Source organism: Sorex fumeus, unplaced genomic scaffold (assembly GCF_029834395.1).
Source record: "Sorex fumeus unplaced genomic scaffold, SorFum_2.1 ptg000131l, whole genome shotgun sequence".
Lineage (NCBI taxonomy): Eukaryota > Metazoa > Chordata > Mammalia > Eulipotyphla > Soricidae > Sorex > Sorex fumeus.
Window position 1 is genome coordinate 5,927,599 of NW_026606188.1, and position 20,729 is coordinate 5,948,327.

Below are 20,729 nucleotides of genomic sequence, written 5' to 3' on the forward strand. Positions count from 1 at the left end.
AAGAAAGAATAACTGGATTTATTGTCACAGGTTTGCTTTTTGCCGTGAATGGGAAACCTTACTTTGGGGACCATGAACCTGTACAAGGATTTGTGATGAACTTTTCCAGTGGGGAAATCGTAGATGTCTTCAAACCACTGCGCAAGGTATGCCCATCCTTTTTGCCTAGGTACCAATTTTCTTTTTTTTTTTTTGTATTTATTTATTTATTTATTTATCTATTTTTTCCCCCTTTATTTTATCTTTTTTTTTTACAGTTGTAGATTTACAATTTTTTGTGCTTGGGTTTCAATTATACAATGATCAGATACCCATCCCTCCACCAGTGCCCATTTTTCACCACCATGGATAATATCCCTCCCACCCCCATCCCCCCATCCCCCCCGTCTCTGTGGCAGGGCAATCCCCTGTGTTCTCTCTCTCCTTTTGGGTGTTGTGGTCTGCAAAAGAGGCATTGAGTGGCAAACATGTTCAGTCCATAGTCTACTTTCGACATGCATCTCCCCTCCTGGGAGGATCCTCCAAATATCCTTTATTTGGTGCTCCCTTCTCTATCTGAACTGCCCTTTCCTCTAGGATACCCGGCTGGCCTCTAAGTTATGGAGTAATCCTCCTGGTGCTGATCTCAGCTATTCTTGGGTCTTAATCTCATACTTTGTTACTTTATATCCCCCAGATGAATGCAATCTTTCTATGTCTATCCCTCTCTTTCTGACTCATTTCGCTTAGCATGATACTTTCCATATTGTACCACTTGTATGTAAATTTCATGACTTCATCTTTTCTAACAGCTACATAGTACTCCATTGTGTAGATTAGGTACCAATTTTCTTGAACATCAGACTAAAACACAAATCTCAGAATTCAGTCTGTGTCTGAATAATTTTTGTTTTTTAATTTTAAGATTTGATGATCTCCTTAGCTGGGCTGATACATGTTTAAATGCAAATCAGTAACTTTTATTTAAAGTTACTAACTTTATTTAAAATAAATATCCTGTCTGTTTCTAGACTGTTTTACTTAGATACAAATTAGCAGTGTGTGCATTTCTAAAGTTCTTAGTAGACTCCTGCATATAATAGCAGATTCAAATTCATAATCAGTGATCATTATTTAAAAGTCTTCCTGATTTCACTCAAGAAGAATAACAATATGTTTAACTATACTTATCTAGTTCTTTCAGATCCAACAGAAATCTTACCACTTTTTTTTTAATTCTTTGACTACATTAAGCAGCAAAACTTGAAAATAGCACCTTGTGGAATTTATTTAAATGCTAAGGCAGGATAAAAAACTAACAACGGATTTTGACTTCACAAATAGATTAATGTTGCTTATCTTTACAGTGCTTTTCACAGATACATTGACTGTGGATCAGGGGGCCAGAGAAATAGTACAGGGACAAGACAAGTGATCCCTGGCACCCCACACAATTCCCTGAGTGATTCTTAAGCACAAAGCCAGGAGTAAGTCCTGAGCTCTTTAGGATGTGAACAATGACAACAAAATAATAGTGACTGTGGACAAATATGCACAGAATATACTTGTGCTACATAAACTTTAGAAAATTCAGCCTGCGGAAATGCTTGCAAATACTGTCACTGTCACTGTCACTGTCCTCCCGTTGTTCATCGATTTTCTCGAGCGGGCCCAGTAATGTCTCCAGTGTGAGACTTTGTTGTTACTGTGTTTGGCATAGCAAATACATCACAGGTAGCTTGCCAGGCTTTGCTGTGTGGGCGAGATACTCTCAGTAGCTTGCCAGGCTCTCCGAGAAGGGCGGAGGAATCAAATTTGGGTCGGCCATGTTCGAATTCGAATTCGGGTCAGCTGCATGCAAGGCAAACGCCCTACCCGCTGTGCTATCACTCCAGCCCCTTGCAAATACATTACTTTTAAAATACATTACTTCATTGTATAACTGAAACCCAAGCACAAAATTTGTAAGCCTATAACTGTACCTCATGGTTTTTCACTAATAAAAAAAGAAAAAAAAAAGAAAAAAAAAAAAGAAAAGAAAATACATTACTTTTAAAAAATCTTAAGATTCACTGCCATTACTTGAATCAAGATACAGTAGTCACATATCACTGGATAAAGTTTATCTCCACACTCTAAAAGTATTCTTTAGGATACAAAATACTAGATTTTTTTTTAAATTTTAGGTGTGATTTACAGAGCTGTTCATAACAAAATTTTAGGGACTCAGTGTTCCAAATCCAAATCCATCACCAGTGTGAATGTCTGTATACTTTTTTATTTGTAGGAGTACTGCTATTTATTCAGCCACTGATTAGCTGATTGAATTGTGCATGAACTCCACCTTACTTTTTTTTTCCATTTTTTTATAATTTTATTTATTGAATCACCGTGAGAGCAGTTACAAAGCTTTTGGGTCTGAGTCTCAGTCATACAATGAAACACTCGTACCTTCACCAGTGCCCATTCTCCACCACCAAAAATCCCAGTATACCCCCAATCCCACACCCTCCCCCTGCCTGTGGGGCAGATGATTTCTACATTACTCTCTCTCTACTTTGATCACATTCACTATTTCGACACCAGACCCACCATTATTTGAGAATTTACCCCAATACTCAGATCTGCTGAAAAGGCAACAATAGACAATTTGTGTTCTATTGCTGGTTATGAATAACATATGATGTCATGTGGCTGCAGTAGAGCCATGTGGTTTTGAAATTCCGAAATTTTAACACTTAAATCTGGAGGGATTTCTGCCGAAAGCCACTGGGTTTAGAGATTTGTTTCTGAGTCTCTGGGATCAAGGCCGTTGAGCAGCTTGATGAGGAGCCAGAGAGGCGGTTCGTGGGCGATGACTTGGGGTCTCGTTGGGGTGCGGAGGACAGGCCCGGCTCCCCCCCCCCCCCACATCCCGTGAGGCCCAACAAGTTTTGTCACTGCAGGCCCAAGCCTGACTGTCCAATGGCCTCTGGAGGATGACAGCCACCAAGTCGCCAAGAGGGAGCAGGCGGAGGGACAGCACCCATTCCCCCCTGGGGTGGCCCGGCGACAGTAACCTACTGCGGGGTCCGGACACATTTCTGCCAAAAGCCGCTGGGTTTCGAGATTTGTTTCTGAGTCTCTGGGATCAAGGCCATTGAGCAGCTTGATGAAGAGCCAGAGAGGCCGTTCGTGGGCGATGACTTGGGATCTCGTTGGGGTGGGGAGGACAGGCCCGGCTCCCTCCCCCCCCATCCCGTGAGGCCCAACAAGTTTCGTCACTGCGGGCCCAAGCCTGACTGTACAATGGCCTCTGGAGGATGACAGCCACCAAGTCGCCAAGAGGGAGCAGGTGGAGGGACAACACCCTTTCCTCCCTGGGGTGGCCTGGTGACAGTAACGTACTGTGGAGTCTGGATGCATTTCTGCCAAAAGTCACTGGGTTTTGAGATTTGTTTCTGAGTCTCTGGGATCATGGCCATTAAGCAGCTTGATCAGGAGCCAGAGAGGCCATTCGTGGGCCATGACTTGGGGTCTTGTTGGGGTGGGGAGGACAAGCCCGGCTCCACCCCCATCCCGTGAGGCCCTGTGTGTCTCATCACTGGGGGCCCAAATGTGACTATCCAGTGGCCTCAGACGGATGGCGGCCACTGGGCCGCCAGAGGGAACATCCAAGGCACGAAACCTATTCCCACCTGGGTTGGCCCAGCACCAGTAGCCTACTGCAGAGACCAGACGCATTTCTACCTAAAGCCACTGGGTTCTGAGATTTGTTTCTGAGTCTCTGGGATCATGGCCGTTAAGCAGCTTGATCAGGAGCCAGAGAGGCTGTTTGTGGGCGATGACTTGGGTCTCGTTGGGGTGGGGAGGACAAGCCCAGCTCCACCCCCATCCCATGAGGCCATGTGTGTCTCGTCACTGGGGGCCCAAATGTGACTATCCAGTGGCCTCAGACGGATGGCGGCCACTGGGCCAACGGGGGGAACAGGCCAAGGCATGAACCTGGGTTGGCCCAGCACTGGTAGCCTACTGCATAGACCAGACGCATTTCTACCTAAAGCCACTGGGTTCTGAGATTCGTTTCTGAGTCTCTGGGATCATGTCCATTAAGCAGTTCAATCAGGAACCAAAGAGGCCTTGCCTCCAATTATATAGCTGAGCCGGAGGTGGTTTGTGGGTGTGTTTCCCACATACCTAACTTTTGGCCATTTACTTTCTTGGTAAACTTTGTCCCAAGTTTTTGGGGTCTGGCCAAAGGCACAGCAGCAATTTTGGGGTATCTGGAAGTCTGAAGGCGCCATGAGGCTGCTGATGCACTCGCCTCACAGGTACAGATTGACCTGCTGGTGGCACCATACCCCCTAGATACCTTTTTTAACTTCAAAATGCCTCAATGTTTTAGAAATTTTTGTTAGAATATGCCTGTTAGTCTCCTACCTATCAAAATTCACTCTAGAAATCTGACATACCTGCTGTGTCAGGCTAGAAATTAAGAATATAAAGGTGAACAAAACAGGACACAATTTCTCCTTCAAATGGAGTTTGGGGAAATGTTACACGATTTGGACTGGAGCAATAGTACAGAGGCAAGGGCACTTGCCTTGTACACAGCTGACTCAGGTTCCATTCTTAACATCCCATAAGGTTCCCCGAGCCCACCAAGCTGACCCCTAAGTGCAGAGCCAGCAGTGAGCCCTGAGCACTGTTGGATAAGGCCCCTAAACAAAAGAAAGTAAGCAAACGAACAGAAGTAACAGAATCTGAGTTGAAAATCCGAACTATAGATCTCCGCGCTTTCCTTTGGGGGAGCGGAGGGACTTCTATTTGTTTACCACAAATAGGACTTTACACTGAAGCATTTAATCTGCAAGGAAACAGGCAAAGATCAAATCATAGCAATTCTTCAGAAAGAATATTGATAACATCTTCAGAAAGAATACATTGATAACTTAATGGTGTTTCAGATTAATTTGTTTGTCGTTATTGGCTCTTTATAGTTGTTGTTGTTGTTGTTGTTGTTGTTGTTGTTTTTCCATTTGGGGGCCTTAAATGGTGTTTCACATTTGTTGTTTTTTTTGATGGGGGTGGGGGCACACTCAGTAGTGCTCAGATCTCACGTCCTGGTCCTGTGCTCAGGGAACTGTATGTGGTGCAAATTAAAGAAGTAGGGTCAGTCTTGTGTGAAGCAAACAACCCCTGTACTATCTCTCCATCCTGTTTCAGATTCTTATTGATTATCTAACTGTTATAGTTTAGCCCCTTTACTGGAAGTTCCTCATTTCTACTGAAATGAAGAAAGGTAAATACTTAACTTTCTTTCAGGTCTCAACTTTTAGTACAGTGTTGGTCTTTATTTAATGATAATATTCTGTGTTAATCAGGATATTAACTTTTATTTCAAACATATAATTAGAGATCAGAAATAGGGCCAGGGTTATAGTTCAGTGGTAGAGTACTTACTTGCCTTCCACGTTTGATCCCCTGGGTTCAATCCCCAGCACCACCAAAAAAATAACTAAATAAATAGAATAAAAAAGATAAATAGAACTCAAAACCTAGTGCTAAGCAATTGTCAAAATTCTAAATGAGCCATATGCTCATAAAACTGAACAGTTCTGAATTAAAATTTCATAAAGCATCATATCTAAACATCAACATTCATCAGATGTTGGCAATGAATGAGTCATAGTGTGGGTCAGAACAGCAACCTGGAAAAGAACTCTATCTCCCAGGTGAAATTTGCTTTCCCTTTCAATAAACAAGACTTGATACTGCACCAAAACATAAAAATGTGCAGTGTTGACTCAGTGAACTGAAATGAATTTATGAATCTCCAAGAATTTCCATTTAATTAAGCAATCATTGCACAGATTGAGTTTGTTAGGGGAAGGAATACTTTGCTAATCGTTCCTATTTAAGAAGAGACTCTTCAAGTAAGAAGTTTGACATCAACACTCGTGCCTCTCTCCATACTGTGCATTCAAAACTTCGGCTATTTTAGTTCTGCTACTTCTTTTACATTCCCTAGAAATGTTTGTGTATGAATGTCTGCGCTACCGGGAAGCTGAGAGAGTAGGACAAGATAGCTCTATCAAATGGATGGTGTCAAAAAGCTATGCAAGCACATGCCACAGCTTTGCCCTTCAAATTCTTCTCCCCATAGTAGAAGGAGACACTACAGTCCTTACCATCTGCTTACACACACACACACACACACACACACACACACACACACACGTGCACGCATGCACACACAAACACACACACACACACGCACACGCACACATGCACCCACACTCCAACTGGCTTTCTTGGAGATTTCACTGAGATTTTCCCAGAGTGATGTTATCATATTTTAAATTTTGCTAGAGAGGAATACCTTAAAAGGAAAGTTAATCAGGCTTGATTAACAGATCTTTCGATCCATTCAACTCTGAATCCTAAAGCTTAATCCTGAAGCTAACAACACAGTTTTCTGCTTCAAATTCAAATTCAAAGTCGCAGAATAGTTCATCAACCAGTCACAGTTCTGTGTATCTAATTGCAATAGGAACAGGGACCCTGGATTTACCTCACCCCCCAAAAAACGCTTCTTCCTGAACCCCTCCAAAGGGCACCAGAGTATTCCAGCAGCACCTTTGGTTCTCTGAACCATTTTGAGAACCACAGACAGAGATTTGTTGTTACTGTATCCTTGAATCAAAAACAGTGACTTCTGTGACGCCAAGCCCCTCACACATCCCCCACGCCTCTTTTTCTCCCACCTATTTTAATATTTGTCAGAAAACATGAAGTGCTTTGCAGCCATATGTTCTGCAGAGCAGGTGCTAGGAACATATTTTAAGCTAGAACAGGAACTGCCTGTAATGTGCAAGTCTGTTACCACCCATTAGCTGAACCGAAAATAAAGGCAGTCGTTCCATGACAAGCCTGCACAATTTCAAAACGGCAACATCTTGATTTCAGCCTCTCTGGTCCTCATCATGCACATTTGTCACAGCTCATTTGATGCTATGAAGGAACAAGCCGCCTTGGCACACCATCTCCTCTTTTCTCTTCAGTTGGCACAAACTGTTGCTGACGTCCAAAGCGCAGCGCTATCTCCAGAGCATGTGCTCGGCTTCTAAAGTGAACCAGAACAGTGGTTTGCTGATTAGTGCCCTTTGTACTCTGCAAAGCCCAAGTGGGCCGATGCCAGCTGATAAGCCCGTGGCAGGGATAATGCTCCCCGCTTTATTCTCACTGCTCTTGTTTTCGAGAACCGTCTGTCCGGACAGCTGGCCTCAAAGGTGAAAAAAATCACCCACAGCCAGCCAGATGGCGCTTTGCAGGGGACAGATAGAAATGGCAGACAGAGCATTTGAAAGCTGCCCTTCCAAGAATGAGCTGAGTGATCCCCAGAAAGTCACAGAGGTGTTCCTTGATCTTCCTGTAAAGAAGAGTGACGAGGCTTTGGTGACACGCAGGAAGGCCTTGGAAGTGGTGTTGCATTTGTTTGCTTTGCTGATTGCCAATATCAGTCACTCTGGGCCTCAGAATAGAAAAGGCTTGCTGTGCCTGTCTCCACCTGCATCTCAGAGTTCCAGCTTACCTGGATTTTGGCAAGGAGATTTTGTGTCAGTATGTGTGCACATCTCTCTTAAAGAGCACCAGGTAGGCTAGTGAATAACAAACATCAGCCACCGATCATTTTTGACTTGTCTCCATCAAAATAGGCAAGTTTTTTTTTTGGTTGGTTGTTTCTTTGTGTTTGGATTTTGTCCCATACCCAGTGATGCTTAGGGGTTACTCTGGCTCTGTATGCTTAGGGGTTACTCTGTACTTTGGGGTCATTCCAAAGGGACTTGGGGGACTAGAGAGGGCCTGGTATTAAACCTAAAGGCCCACATGCAAGGCAAGTGCCCTACCCATTGTACTGTCTCTTCGTCCCCCAAAGAGGCAGATTTTGATAGTGATGAAAATGTAGAATGGGCTGGAGTAATAGCATAGCAGGTAGGGCGTTTGCCTTGCACAAGACCAGCCCGGGCTTGATACCCAGCATCCCATATGGCCCCCCGAGCACTGCCAGGAATAATTCCTGAATGCAGAGCCAGGAATAACCCCTGTGCATCGCCGGGTGAGGCCCCCACCCAAAAGAAAGCAGAAAAAGAATTGTAGAAAAGGGCCCAAAATGTGCACAGTAAAGCATATGATTTTCGGGGGAATTTGTCTCTGTTCCCAGCACTGCAAAAATAAACAATCAAGTAGTTGAAAAAACAAAGATGTTCCTTGTGTGCTGGCAAATGGGTCCGTGATAGAGTGCCTGCCCTACATGATTGGAGACCTGGGCTTGAGCCCAAGCACTACAAAAAAACAAAGGCTGTTTCGGAGTGATAGTGCAGCAGGTAAGGTGCTTGCCTTGTGCACCCAGGCCTAATTCACAGCACTGCATATGCCCCGCCCTCCACCCCACCAGGACTATCCCTGGCACACTGCCGGGAATAAGCCCTGAGCACAGTCACATGTGGCCGCCGAACAAACTAACAAAAAGTAGAACCATGAGAAAAGACAAATCTGTATAGAATGATAGGTCATGCAAATGCGAGTAAATAAATACAATCTGGTAGGTACTGACCTCTAGAAGATGTGAAGGTCAGTGGGGAGGCTGCATCAGCATTTCTCGAGCCGTGGAATATTGTCTGGCAGGGTCTGTGCCCAGCAGGCGAAGGATTCATTCTCTTGGCCCTAGAGGGTTGCTTTTGATTTTTCCTTTGCGTGAATTCTTGGAATCATGAAATTTGCTGCAACTTGGGTGGAACTGGAGGATAGCATGTTAAGTCAGAAGAAGAAAAAAATACAGGATACTTTCACTTATATGTGATATGTAGAATAACAGGGTGAGGACATGCAAGGCAACAAGTTGGGGAAACGTAGTCCAGAGTAATAGTATACCAGGTAAGGTGCTTGCCTTACATGCAGCCGACCCAAGTTCGATCCCTGGAGCCCCTTATGGTCCCCCAAGCACTGCCAGGAGTGGCCTCTGAGCACAGAGGCAGGAGTAAGCACTGAGCACCGCTGGGTGTGCCCCACCCAGAAAAAAAATGGGTGATACCTAGGTCACCCTGAGCTGTAGATTACAGAAATGGAGTGTCAGGAAAGGAAGACACTGAAGGTGGATGAGAGGTCACAGGGAGGGGTAGGGGACTCGGCACATCGGTGGTATAAGGGTAAGGGCGATGTGTAGATCTAAAACATAGAGCCAACAGCACTGAAAGTCTGAGACCCGACTACAGCAAGCAAACTGGAGAATGTCTGTGGAGAAGGCAGGCTGGGGCAGGAGGGAGCCTGGAGGCGCTGAGGGAAGGCAGCCCGCACTGGAGACAGGACTGGGCTTGGACTGTCGTGTGCCTAAAACTACTATAAACAGTGTTGGAAACCACCATGGTGACTTAACTAAAAAAAAAAAAAAAAAATAGTGATTTTTTTTTTTTTCTGTGAGGCCTGTGTGGATTGTTTTGCTCTGTTCTCTGCAGGCTTTTCTTTGTAGCACTCACGCATGCTTCTTATCCCCGCAGCACTTTGACATGCCTCACGACATTGTTGCCTCGGAAGATGGGACCGTGTATGTCGGTGACGCTCACACCAACACTGTGTGGAAATTTACCTCGACTGAAAGTATGTTTTTTACCGCCGGTTTAGCCACCACTTCCCTCTCTTACTGTGTAAAGATATGAATGCAATGGAAACTCCCTTCCTTTCTTTCTCTCTTTTACTAGGAGTGGAAAATCCAGGCTTGACTAGTTGGCTGTGTGAGCCCTACGTGGTATTTATTTTAAGGACGAAATTAATTTTTAAAAAGTGAAGAGAAACATGTTTTATTTTGCTGGCTGGCAGCGAGACCTATGTTTCCACAGATATCCTGCAGGAAATTCTTGGTGCCTGAAGTAATGTCTGTTCTATTGAAAGTCAGTGTTCCTTCCAGCTTAGTTCCAGAGGGAGGATGGGGCTCGATGAGCAGGCCAGGGGAGACTGTCCTGTTGCCCGTGTGACTTTTTAGCTTTCAGTCACTGCAGAGCACCTCAGAATTCCAGCATTTCTTAGACATGGAGACCCCAAATAGGAAGCACAAAGCTTTACGCCTTTCTGATTGAGTTTGCGCAAAATACTCAACTGTTGTTTTCATACGACTCAAGTATTTTCCGGGTATAGAAAGGGGTGTGTGTGTGTGTGTGTGTGTGTGTGTGTGTGTGTGTGTGTTTGTATGTTGGTGTGTGTGTATGTGTGTGAGTATAGTATGTATGTGTATAGTATGTGTGTGTGTGTGTGTGTGTGTATCAAGCAAGGTAGTTTGGGATTTTTTAATTGCAAAGTAAAGATTGTTTCTGACTCTTAAAAAATCCTCACTTCTCCTGCCGTAATAAAGTGTCTATTTTCGAAATAAAGACCACAAGATGCTTAGTAGACCGCAAACATCAATGTCTAAGATGCTTTCAAATATGGCAGTATTTAGCTACTGATGAATGGATGGATAGACAAGATATGTGTATACATACACACCACACACACACACACACACACACACACACTGGAAAATGACTTAGCCATAAGGAGAAATGAAGCCTTGACATTTGTTGCATTATGCAGGGACCTGGACGGTATTATGCTTGATGAAACAAGTCAGACATAGAAAAACAAATAGGGTGTGATTATAGTTATATCTAAAATCTAAAAAGCAAAATTAGCCAGCAAACAAAATAAACTCATAAATACAGAGATAAATGTATTGTTGCCACAGGAGAAGGTGGCGGGAGATGGCAAAGTAGATAAAAGATCAAGAAGGAAAGATTTTACTTGTAAAATGAGAAAAACCTTGGGATAGAACACAGATCATGCGGCCTGTGATCAATAATATTTTCAAACAAGCTCAGCTGATGTAGTGGTGATTGTTGTGCAGCAGTGCGAGATGCTGATGTTGGTAAACTCTATGACAATAAATGGCTAAAACCATGAACTTCATTGCTAGTAAAATAACCATAGTAAATATAGGAGGACCCAAACAATGGAGGAAGATGGGGCCGAGGAAAGAAATTTACGATGTCAAATTTATAGTATTAGAAGCAACAAGAGGCAGTTTTATGTTAAAAAAAATCTTATATGTGAACTTGATTTTGACCTGAAGTAGATGAGAAATCCCATCATAAAAAGAAAAGTGCCAATTAGATAAAGGTGTAAGTACAAATTAGCCAAAAGGAAAGTAAGATAGGGTTTCAGAGCCAAGGGGTTGTGGTCATTTGTTGTCTGCAGAATCATCCTTTGCCTACACTTAACTATTTTGTCCTGGGACCCACTTAGAGTTGCAAAAGGTGTCCAAGAACTGTTCTACTCCAGTGTTTGCTTCACGTTTTGTGATGAGGGTCTTCCAACCCTCAACTCTCCAAACAGGAACCAGACCTTGGGGCAGAGCAAAACTGAGAGACTCGGACAATTCCCAACTATGTGACTACATTCAGGCTTTTCAAAATACAAAGGAATAAATAGCTTTCAAGATTGAAAAGACTCCAGAGATACAACCAATATCTTTATCTTACAAAGAGGAATTTTATTTTTTTTATTGTTTTGGTTTCCTTGGGGCATTGGGTTTTGGACTATAACCGGCTGTGCTGAGGACTTACTCCTGTCTTTGCGCTCAAGGGTCACTCTTGGAGAGCTCAGGCCACTAGGCTGGGTGCCAGGGATTGAATCCAGGTTAACCCATATAGAGTAAAAACCAAGCCACTGAACAATTTCTCTGGACCCAGAGAAATTGACTCTTGAACTAATAAAGATGTTAGATTCAAGTTCTTTACATCAGTTTTCTCAACTGTGAGCCCCATGACCCTGCTGAGTAGGAGACCTCAGCATGAGAAATACGGGCCAGTCAATGGGACAAGGGGGCCACAGGAAGGAAACAAGATGATAAAAAAAAAAAAGGGTGAGGAACACTGCTTTATACCAACCTTAGTGGTTGGCACACAACAGAATGAATCCAAATTCAAATCACCCATGTAAGCTTTTTAAAATGAATATGATTAGAACTCCACTCAAGATATACAGGGTGGCAGGGGTGGGGGTAAGCATGATTTTATTTATCTTTAAATTTTTATTAGTGGAACACCATGAGGTACAGTTGTAGACTTACAAATTTTTGTGCTTGGGTTTCAGTTATACAATGATCGAGTACCCATCCCTCCACCAGTGCCCATTCTCCACCACCACTAATCCCAGTATCCCTCCCACCCCTCCATCCCTCCATCCCACCCTGCCTTTGCAGCAAGGCACTCCCTTTTGTTCTCTCTCTCCTTTTGGGTGTTGTGGTTTTCAATAGAGGTATTGATTGGCAATCATATTCGGTCTGTAGTCTACTTTCAGCATGCATCTCCCATCCTGGGCAGATCCTTGGTGTTCCTTTCCCTATATGAGGTGCCTTTTCCCCCAGCATGTGTAGCTGGCCTCCAAGCCATGGAGCGCACTTCCTGGTACTTATCTCAACTGTTCTTGGGTGTTAGCCTCCTATTCTGTTGCTTTATATTCCCCAGATGAATACAATCTTTCTATGTATGTTCCTCACTTTCTGACTCACTTAACTTAGCATGATACTTTCCATGTAGAACCACTTGTATGCAAATTTCATGACTTCATCTTTTCTAACACCTGCATAGTATTCCATTGTGTAGATGTACCAAAGTTTCTTTAACCAGTCATCTGTTCTCAGGAACTCGGGTTTTTTTCCAGATTCTGGCTGTTGTAAACAGTGCTGCAATGAAAAACAAGTGCAGATGTCACTTCGACCAAACTCTTTTGCATCTCTGGGATATATTCCCTGGAGTGGTATTGCTGGATCAAATGAGAACTCAATTTCTAATTTTTTTTTTTTTTCCCCCTTTATTTTATTTTATTTTTTTTAAGGTTGTAGATTTACAATTTTTTGTGCTTTGGTTTCAATTATACAATGATCAGATACCCATCCCTCCACCAGTGCCCATTTTCCACCACCATGGATAATATCCCTCCCACCCCCATCCCCCCATCCCCCCGTCTCTGTGGCAGGGCAATCCCCTGTGTTCTCTCTCTCCTTTTGGGTGTTGTGGTCTGCAAAAGAGGCATTGAGTGGCAAACATGTTCAGTCCATAGTCTACTTTCGACATGCATCTCCCCTCCTGGGAGGATCCTCCAAACATCCTTTATTTGGTGCTCCCTTCTCTATCTGAATAGCCCTTTCCTCTAGGATACCCGGCTGGCCTCTAAGTTATGGAGTAATCCTCCTGGTGCTGATCTCAGCTATTCTTGGGTATTAATCTCATACTTTGTTACTTTATATCCCCCAGATGAATGCAATCTTTCTATGTCTATCCCTCTCTTTCTGACTCATTTCACTTAGCATGATACTTTCCATATTGTACCACTTGTATGTAAATTTCATGACTTCATCTTTTCTAAGAGCTACATAGTACTCCATTGTGTAGATGTACCAAAGTTTCTTTAACCAGTCATCTGTTCTTGGGCATTCAGGTTTCTTCCAGTTTCTGGCTATTGTAAAGAGGGCTGCAATGAACAAACAAGTGCAGATGTCACTTCGACTATACATTTTTGCCTCTCTGGGATATATTCCCAGGAGTGGTATTGCTGGGTCAAATGGGAGCTCAATTTCTAATTTTTTGAGAATCGTCCATACTGTTTTCCAGAAGGGCTGAACCAGTGGACATTCCCACCAACAGTGAAGGAGTGTCCCTTTCTCGCCACATCCACGCCAGCATCGGTTGCTTTTGTTCTTTTGAATTTGGGCCAGTCTCTGAGGTGTGAGATGGTATCTCATTGTGGTTTTGATCTGCATCTCCCTGATGATTAATGATGTAGAGCATTTTCTCATGTGCTTTTTTGCCATTCGGATTTCTTCTTTGAGAAAGTTTCTGTTCATTTCATTGCCCCATTTTTGGATGGGATTGGATGTTTTCTTCTTGTGGAGTTTAACCAGTATTTTGTATATCCTGGATATCAACCCCTTGTCAGATGTGTATTCGGTGAATATCCTTTCCCATTCTGTAGACTGTCTTTGTATTTTGGTCACTGTTTCTTTGGAGGTGCAGAAGCTTCTTAGTTTAAGATAGTCCCATTTATCTATCTCTGTTTTCACTTGCTCGGCCAGTGGCGTGGCATCTTTGAAGATACCATTAGCTTCAATGTCATGGAGGGTTTTGCCAACTTTATCTTCAATGTACCTTATGGTTTCTGGTCTGATGTTGAGGTCTTTAATCCATTTTGATCTTACTTTTGTACATGGTGTTAGGCAGAGTTCTGAGCCTATTTTTTTGCATGTAGCCGTCCAGTGATGCCAACACAATTTATTAAAGAGGCTTTCCTTACTCCACTTCACATTACTTGCACCTTTATCAAAGATTAGATGAGCATATGATTGAGGAGAGATGTCAGTGTATTCAACCCTGTTCCATTGGTCTGCAGTTCTGCCTTTGTTCCAGTACCATGCTGTTTTAATTATTACTGCTTTGTAGTACAGTTTGAAGTTCGGGAGGTTGATTCCTCCCATTTTCTTTTTCCCAAGAATTGCTTTAGCTATTCGTGGGGGCTTATTGTTCCATATAAATTTCAAGAGTGTTTGCTCCATTTCTTTGAAGAATGTCATGGGTATCCTTATAGGGATTGCATTGAATTTATACAATGCTTTCGGTAGTATTGCCATTTTGACAATGTTAAGTCTCCCGACCCATGAGCAGGGGATATCTTTCCATTTCCTCATGTCCTCTTTTATTTCCTGAAGTAGCGTTTTGTAGTTTTCTTTGTACAGGTCCTTTACTTCCTTAGTTAAGCTGATTCCTAGGTACTTGATTTTCTGGGGCACAATTGTGAATGGGATTGTTTTTTTCATGTTGCTTTCTTCTCTCTCACTGTTTGCGTATAGGAAAGCCATGGACTTTTGGGTATTGATTTTATAACCTGCAACTTTACTATACGAGTCTATTGTTTCTAAGAGTTTTTTGGTGGAAGTTATTGGGTTCTCTAAGTAGAGTATCATATCATCTGCGAATAGTGAGAGCTTGATTTCTTCCTTTCCTACCTGAATGCCCTTAATATCTTTTTCCTGCCTAATCGCTATTGCAAGTACTTCCAGTACTATATTGAACAGCAGTGGAGAGAGTGGGCATCCCTGTCTCGTCCCTGATCTTAGAGGGAAGGCTCTCAGTTTTTCCCCATTGAGGATGATGCTTGCTGTAGGCTTGTGGTAGATGGCTTTAATTATGTTGAGGAAGGTCCCCTCTATACCCATTTTGGCTAGGGTTTTCATCATAAAGGGGTGCTGGATCTTATCAAATGCTTTCTCTGCATCTATTGATATGATCATATGCTTTTTATCTTTTCTTTTGTTGATATGGTGGATTATGTTGATTGATTTCCGAATGTTGAACCATCCTTGCATCCCTGGGATGAATCCTACTTGGTCATGGTGTATGATCTTTTTGATGAGTAGTTGGATTCTATTTGCTAGTAGTTTGTTGAGGATCTTTGCATCTGTGTTCATCAGGGATATCGGCCTGTAATTCTCTTTCTTTGTGGTATCTCTGTCTGCTTTTGGTATCAGTGTGATATTTGCTTCGTAGAAACTGTTTGGAAGTGTTTTTGATATTTCAATTTCGTGGAAAAGCTTAAAGAGTATTGGGAGTAAGTCCTCTTTAAAGATTTGGAAGAATTCACTAGTGAATCCATCCGGGCCAGGACTTTTGTGCTTGGGGAGACTTTTTATTACCATTTCAATTTCCTTGATGGTGATAGGTCTGTTCAGGTATTCCAGGTCTTCTTGGTTCAGCCTTGGGAGTCTGTAGGAGTCTAGGAATTTATCCATTTCCTCGAGGTTTTGATGTTCCGTGGCATAAAGCTTCTCAAAGTACTCCCTGAGGATCCTCTGAATTTCTGTGGTTTCTGTTGTAATGACCCCCTTTTCATTTCTGATTCGGTTGATTAGGGTTTTCTCTCTCCCTTTCTTTGTGAGTTTTGCTAGAGGCTTATCGATCTTGTTAATTTTCTCAAAGAACCAGCTCTTGGTTTCATTGATCTTTCGGATTGTTTTTTGGGTTTCCATCTCGTTAATCTCTGCTCTGAGTTTTATTATTTCCTTTCTCCTGTTCGGGTTGTGCTCCTTTTTTTGGTCCTTCTCCAAGCTCTTAAGCTGTGAGGTTAGGTTACTTATGTGTGCTCGCTCCTCCTTCCTGAGGAATGCTTGTAGAGCTATAAACTTTCCTCTTAACACAGCCTTTGCTGTGTCCCATAAGTTTTGGTAACTCGTGTTCTCATTTTCATTCGTTTCTAGGAATCTTTTGATTTCCTCTTTGATTTCCTGTCTAATCCACTCGTTGTTCAATAGTGCACTGTTTAATTTCCAGGTGTTTGATTTAGTTTTCTGTTTTTGTGTGTGATTTACTTCTAATTTCAGCGCATTATGGTCTGAGAAGATTGTTGATACAATCTCTACCTTCTTAATTTTATGGAGGCATGTTTTGTGGCTCAGCATGTGGTCTATCTTGGAGAATGTTCCATGTACGCTTGAGAAGAATGTGTATTCAGCTTTTTGTGGATGAAGTGTCCTGTATATATCTACTAAGTCCCTTTCTTCCATTGTTTCCCTCAAATGAAGTATGTCCTTGCTAAGCTTGAGTCTGGTTGATCTATCAAGAGGTGACAAAGCAGTGTTGAAGTCTCCCACTAGTATTGTGTTGCTATTGATGTCTTTTTCCAAATCTATGAGTAGTTGTTTTAAGTACTTTGCTGGTCTCTCATTAGGTGCATATACATTTATTATTGTAAGTTCTTCCTGTTGTACAGATCCTCTGATCAATAAGTAATGGCCTTCACTGTCTCTTATGACCTTCCTCACTCTGAAATCAATGTGGTCTGATATAAGGATGGCTACCCCAGCTTTTTTATGGGAGCTGTTTGCCTGTAGGATTGTTTTCCAGCCTTTGACTCTGAGTCTGTGTTTGCTTTGACTATTGAGATGCGTTTCTTGCAGGCAGCAGAATGTTGGGTTCAATTTTCTAATCCATCCTGCCACTCTATGTCTTTTAATTGGTGCGTTTAGCCCATTGACATTGAGAGAGATTATTGTTATGGGATTTTGTCCCATTGTTCTGTTAAAATTGGGTGTATTTGAGGGGCCTTTCTTGCCTTAAAGTAGCCCATTTAGTTGTTCTTGTAACCATGGTTTTGAGTCTATGAAGTTCCTGAGCTGTTGTTTGTCTGTGAAACTGTGTGTTGTTCCTTCTATTATGAATGAGAGTCTTGCTGGGAAAAGTATTTTGGGGGAGGCATTTATTTCATTGAGTTTTTTTACTATGTCCCACCACTGTTTTCGGGCCATGAGGGTTTCATCAGAAAAATCAGCTGTGAATTTTAAGGATGCTCCTTTGTAAGAGATTTCTTTCTTCGATCTTGCTGCTTTCAGAATTTTGTCTCTGTCTAAGGTTTTGGTCATTTTGATCAGAATGTGTCTTGGGGTATTTTTATTCGGATTTCTTCTAGCTGGTACCCTTCGGGCCTCCTGAATGTGGTCACAAGTTTTCTTCAGCTCTGGAAATGTTGTAGCAATGATGTCTTTGACTGTTTCTTCTTCATCGAGGTTTTCTTCCTGTCCCTCTGGGACTCCAATAATTCTTATGTTACCCCTCTTGGCTTCATCACGATCTTCTCTTGCCATCTGTTCCCGAATTGTGAGTCTCTTTTCCATTTTCTGCTCTTTTCGGGAGAGTCTCTGAACTTCATCTTCGAGCTCACTGATTCTGTTCTCAGCCGCTGTTACTCTGCTGCTGAGGCCTTCCACTGAGCTTTTCAATTCGCCTACGAGATTTTTCAGGTCTGACATTTCTGATTGCATTTTCCTCATTTCTGCCTTCAGATCCTCTTGTCTTCTATTGGCATTGCTTTCCATTGTTTCTTTTAATTCCCTAAGCATCCTAAGTAGCTCCCTTCTGAATTCCTTGTCAGAGAGGTTGTCTAACACTACAGTACTGTTGGTGTCATCTGGGCTAGACTCTTCAATATGAATGTTTGGTGGGCTTTTGCGTTGCTTTACCATTGTGAGAGGTGTGGTTTAGTCCTTCACGTTCAGTGTTACTATTCTGCTTGATATGCAGTGTGAGTTAAGATAGGCTTATGAGTTATTGGCAACTGTATTTCTAGTGGCTGAGCTAAAATAGAGAAGTTTCCATCTAAGAAGTTAGCTTATGGTTCCTATGGCATATGAAGTGGGAAAATATTTCGCGGCCGCGTTAGCGGCCGCGGCTCCGGAAAGAGTCCCTGGCACTGGGCGAGGAGTTGGGAATGTCTCCTGTTTGGAATTGGAGCCTTTCAGCTTTGTTGCCCAGAGCTGGGCCTCTGTGCCCGTCCCACGCGGCTCAGGGGTTGAAAACCGGCTGTCTCGGGGCTGTTTCTAGCTGCGCGTTCAGCTTTGTTGCCCAGAGCTGGGCCTCTGTGCCCGTCCCACGCGGCTCAGGGGTTGAAAACCGGCTGTCTCGGGGCTGTTTCTAGCTGCGCGTGCCCAGAGAGGAACCCAGGCCCTTGGGGGCGGGCTGTACCTGTTGGAATTGGAGCCGTTCAGCTTTGTTGCCCAGAGCTGGGCCTCTGTGCCCGTCCCACGCGGCTCCAATTTCTAATTTTTTGAGAAGTGTCCCTACTGTTTTCCAGAAGGGCTGAACCAGTCTGAATTCCCACCAGCAGTGAAGGAAGTCTCCTTCTCCCCAGATTCACGCCAACACAAGTTGCTTTTGTTCTTTTGAATGTGTGCCAGTTTCTGTGGTTTGAGGTGTTACCTCATAGTTGTTTTGATCTGCTTCTCCGTGATGATTAGTGATGAAGAGCATTTTTTTCATGTGCCTTTTTACCATTAGTATTTCTTCCTTGAGACAGTTTCTATTCATTTCATCACCCCATTTTTTGATGGGGTTGGATGTTTTCTTCTTGCAGAGGTCAACCAGTGCCTTATATATCCTTGATATCAACCCCTTGTCCAATAGGTATTGGGTGAATATCCTTTCCCATTCTGTATATTGTCTTTGTATTTTGTATATTGTCTTTGTCTTTGTATATTGTCACTGTATCTTTTGCGGTGCAGAAGCTTCTTAGTTTAAGATAGTCCCATTTGTTTATCTGTTTCCACTTGGTTGGTCAATGGAGTATCATCTTTGAAGATACCGTTAGCCTCAATATCATGGAGGGTTTTGCCGACCTTGTCTTCCTTGTACCTATGGATTCTGGCCTGATGTTGAGATATTTAATTCATTTTGATCTGACTTTTGTGCATAGTGTTAAGTCGAGGTCTAAGCCCTTTTTTTTCATGTGGTTGTCCAGTTATGCCAGCACCATTTGTTAAAGAGGCTTTCCTTGCATTTTTTTCCTTCACATTTCTTACTCCCTTATCAAAGCTTAGATGTTCATATATTTGTGTGTAAGGATATTCCACCCTGTTCCATTTGTCTGAGGCTCTAGCTTTGTTCCAGTACGATGCTATTTTAATTATTACCAGTTTGGAGTAGAGTTTGAGGTTGGGGAGATGTTTGCAGGATTGTCTTCCATCTTTTAACTTTGAGTCTGTGTTTTCTCTGACTATTCAGATGTATTTCTTGTAGGCCGTGGAATGTTGGTTTCAGTTTCTGGATCCATTTTGCCATTCTCTGTCTCTCAATTGGTGCATTTATACCATTGACATTCAGAGAGATTATTGTCATTGTGTTTTGTGCTATCTTTCTGTAGGGGTTGGTTGTGCTTGTAGTTGTTTTCCTTCTTATATTACAGGAGCCCCATTCGTCCTTCTTTTAGGTTTGGTTTTGCGTCTATGAAGTTCCTGAGCTCTTGTTTATCTATAAAATGATGTATTGTTCCATCAAGTTTGAGTGAGAGTTTAGCTAGATAAAGTATTTTTGGTGAGGTGTTCATTTTATTGAGTTTTTTCACTATATCCCACCATTGTCTTTGGGCTTGGAAGGTTTCCTCTGATAGGTCTGCTGTAAATCTAAGGGGTGCTACTTTTTAGGTCATTTCCTTCTTTGACCTTGCTGCTTGAAGTATTGTATCTCTATCCATGAAATCCATCATTTTGTCTATGATACGCCTTGGAGTGTTTTTATTAGGGTCTCTTTTAACTGGCATCCTTCTGGCTCCTTGGATCTGTATGTCTTCATTCTTTAACTCTAGGGACTTTCCAGCAATGATTTCGTTGACTGTGGCTTTTTCATTGGGGTTGCCTCCGCCTCCCTGTCCTTCTGGTACTCCAATGATTCTAATGTTTGTCTTGGCGTCATCCCCTAAGTCTCTGATTCAACTTAGAGCTATTTTAAGGTCTTTTCCCATTGTTTGTTGTTGTCTATACGATTTCTGCTGCTCATTTTCAAGCTCACTGATCCTGTCTTCAGCTTTAGTCATTCTACCATTAAGGGCACCCGCTGAGTTTTTAATTTCATCTACTGAATGCTTTATTTGTGACACTTCTTTTTGTAGCTTTTTCATTTCTGCTCTCATTTCTTCCTGTATGTTCTCGACTATCCAATCCACTGTTTCTTTCATTTCTTCCTTTAATATTCTGGATGTCTGCTCCATTGATTCTTTTGAGTTCCTTGAACATCTTCAATATTTAATCTCCATATTCTTTATCAGAGATATCGTATTTGTGGGTAACCTCTGTTGAGGATTCGTGACTCTTTTCCTCCTCCTTTTCTCGTAATGGAGATTTGCGCTGTTTCTTCATGTTGTTG

The 20,729-nt window shown here is 42.6% G+C and overlaps 1 protein-coding gene across 9 annotated transcripts in view; it reads left to right on the top strand.

The window, feature by feature from the left end:
- The window catches only part of PAM (peptidylglycine alpha-amidating monooxygenase), a 199,178-nt gene that overhangs the window by 166,336 nt on the left and 12,113 nt on the right, over positions 1 to 20,729 (top strand). For all 9 annotated transcript variants that reach the window (XM_056106594.1, XM_056106595.1, XM_056106592.1 and 6 more), the window contains 2 exons: positions 31 to 146; positions 9,516 to 9,615. In XM_056106594.1, the coding sequence (XP_055962569.1) occupies positions 31 to 146; positions 9,516 to 9,615 (216 nt within the window). The remainder of the gene's footprint in view (positions 1 to 30; positions 147 to 9,515; positions 9,616 to 20,729) is intronic.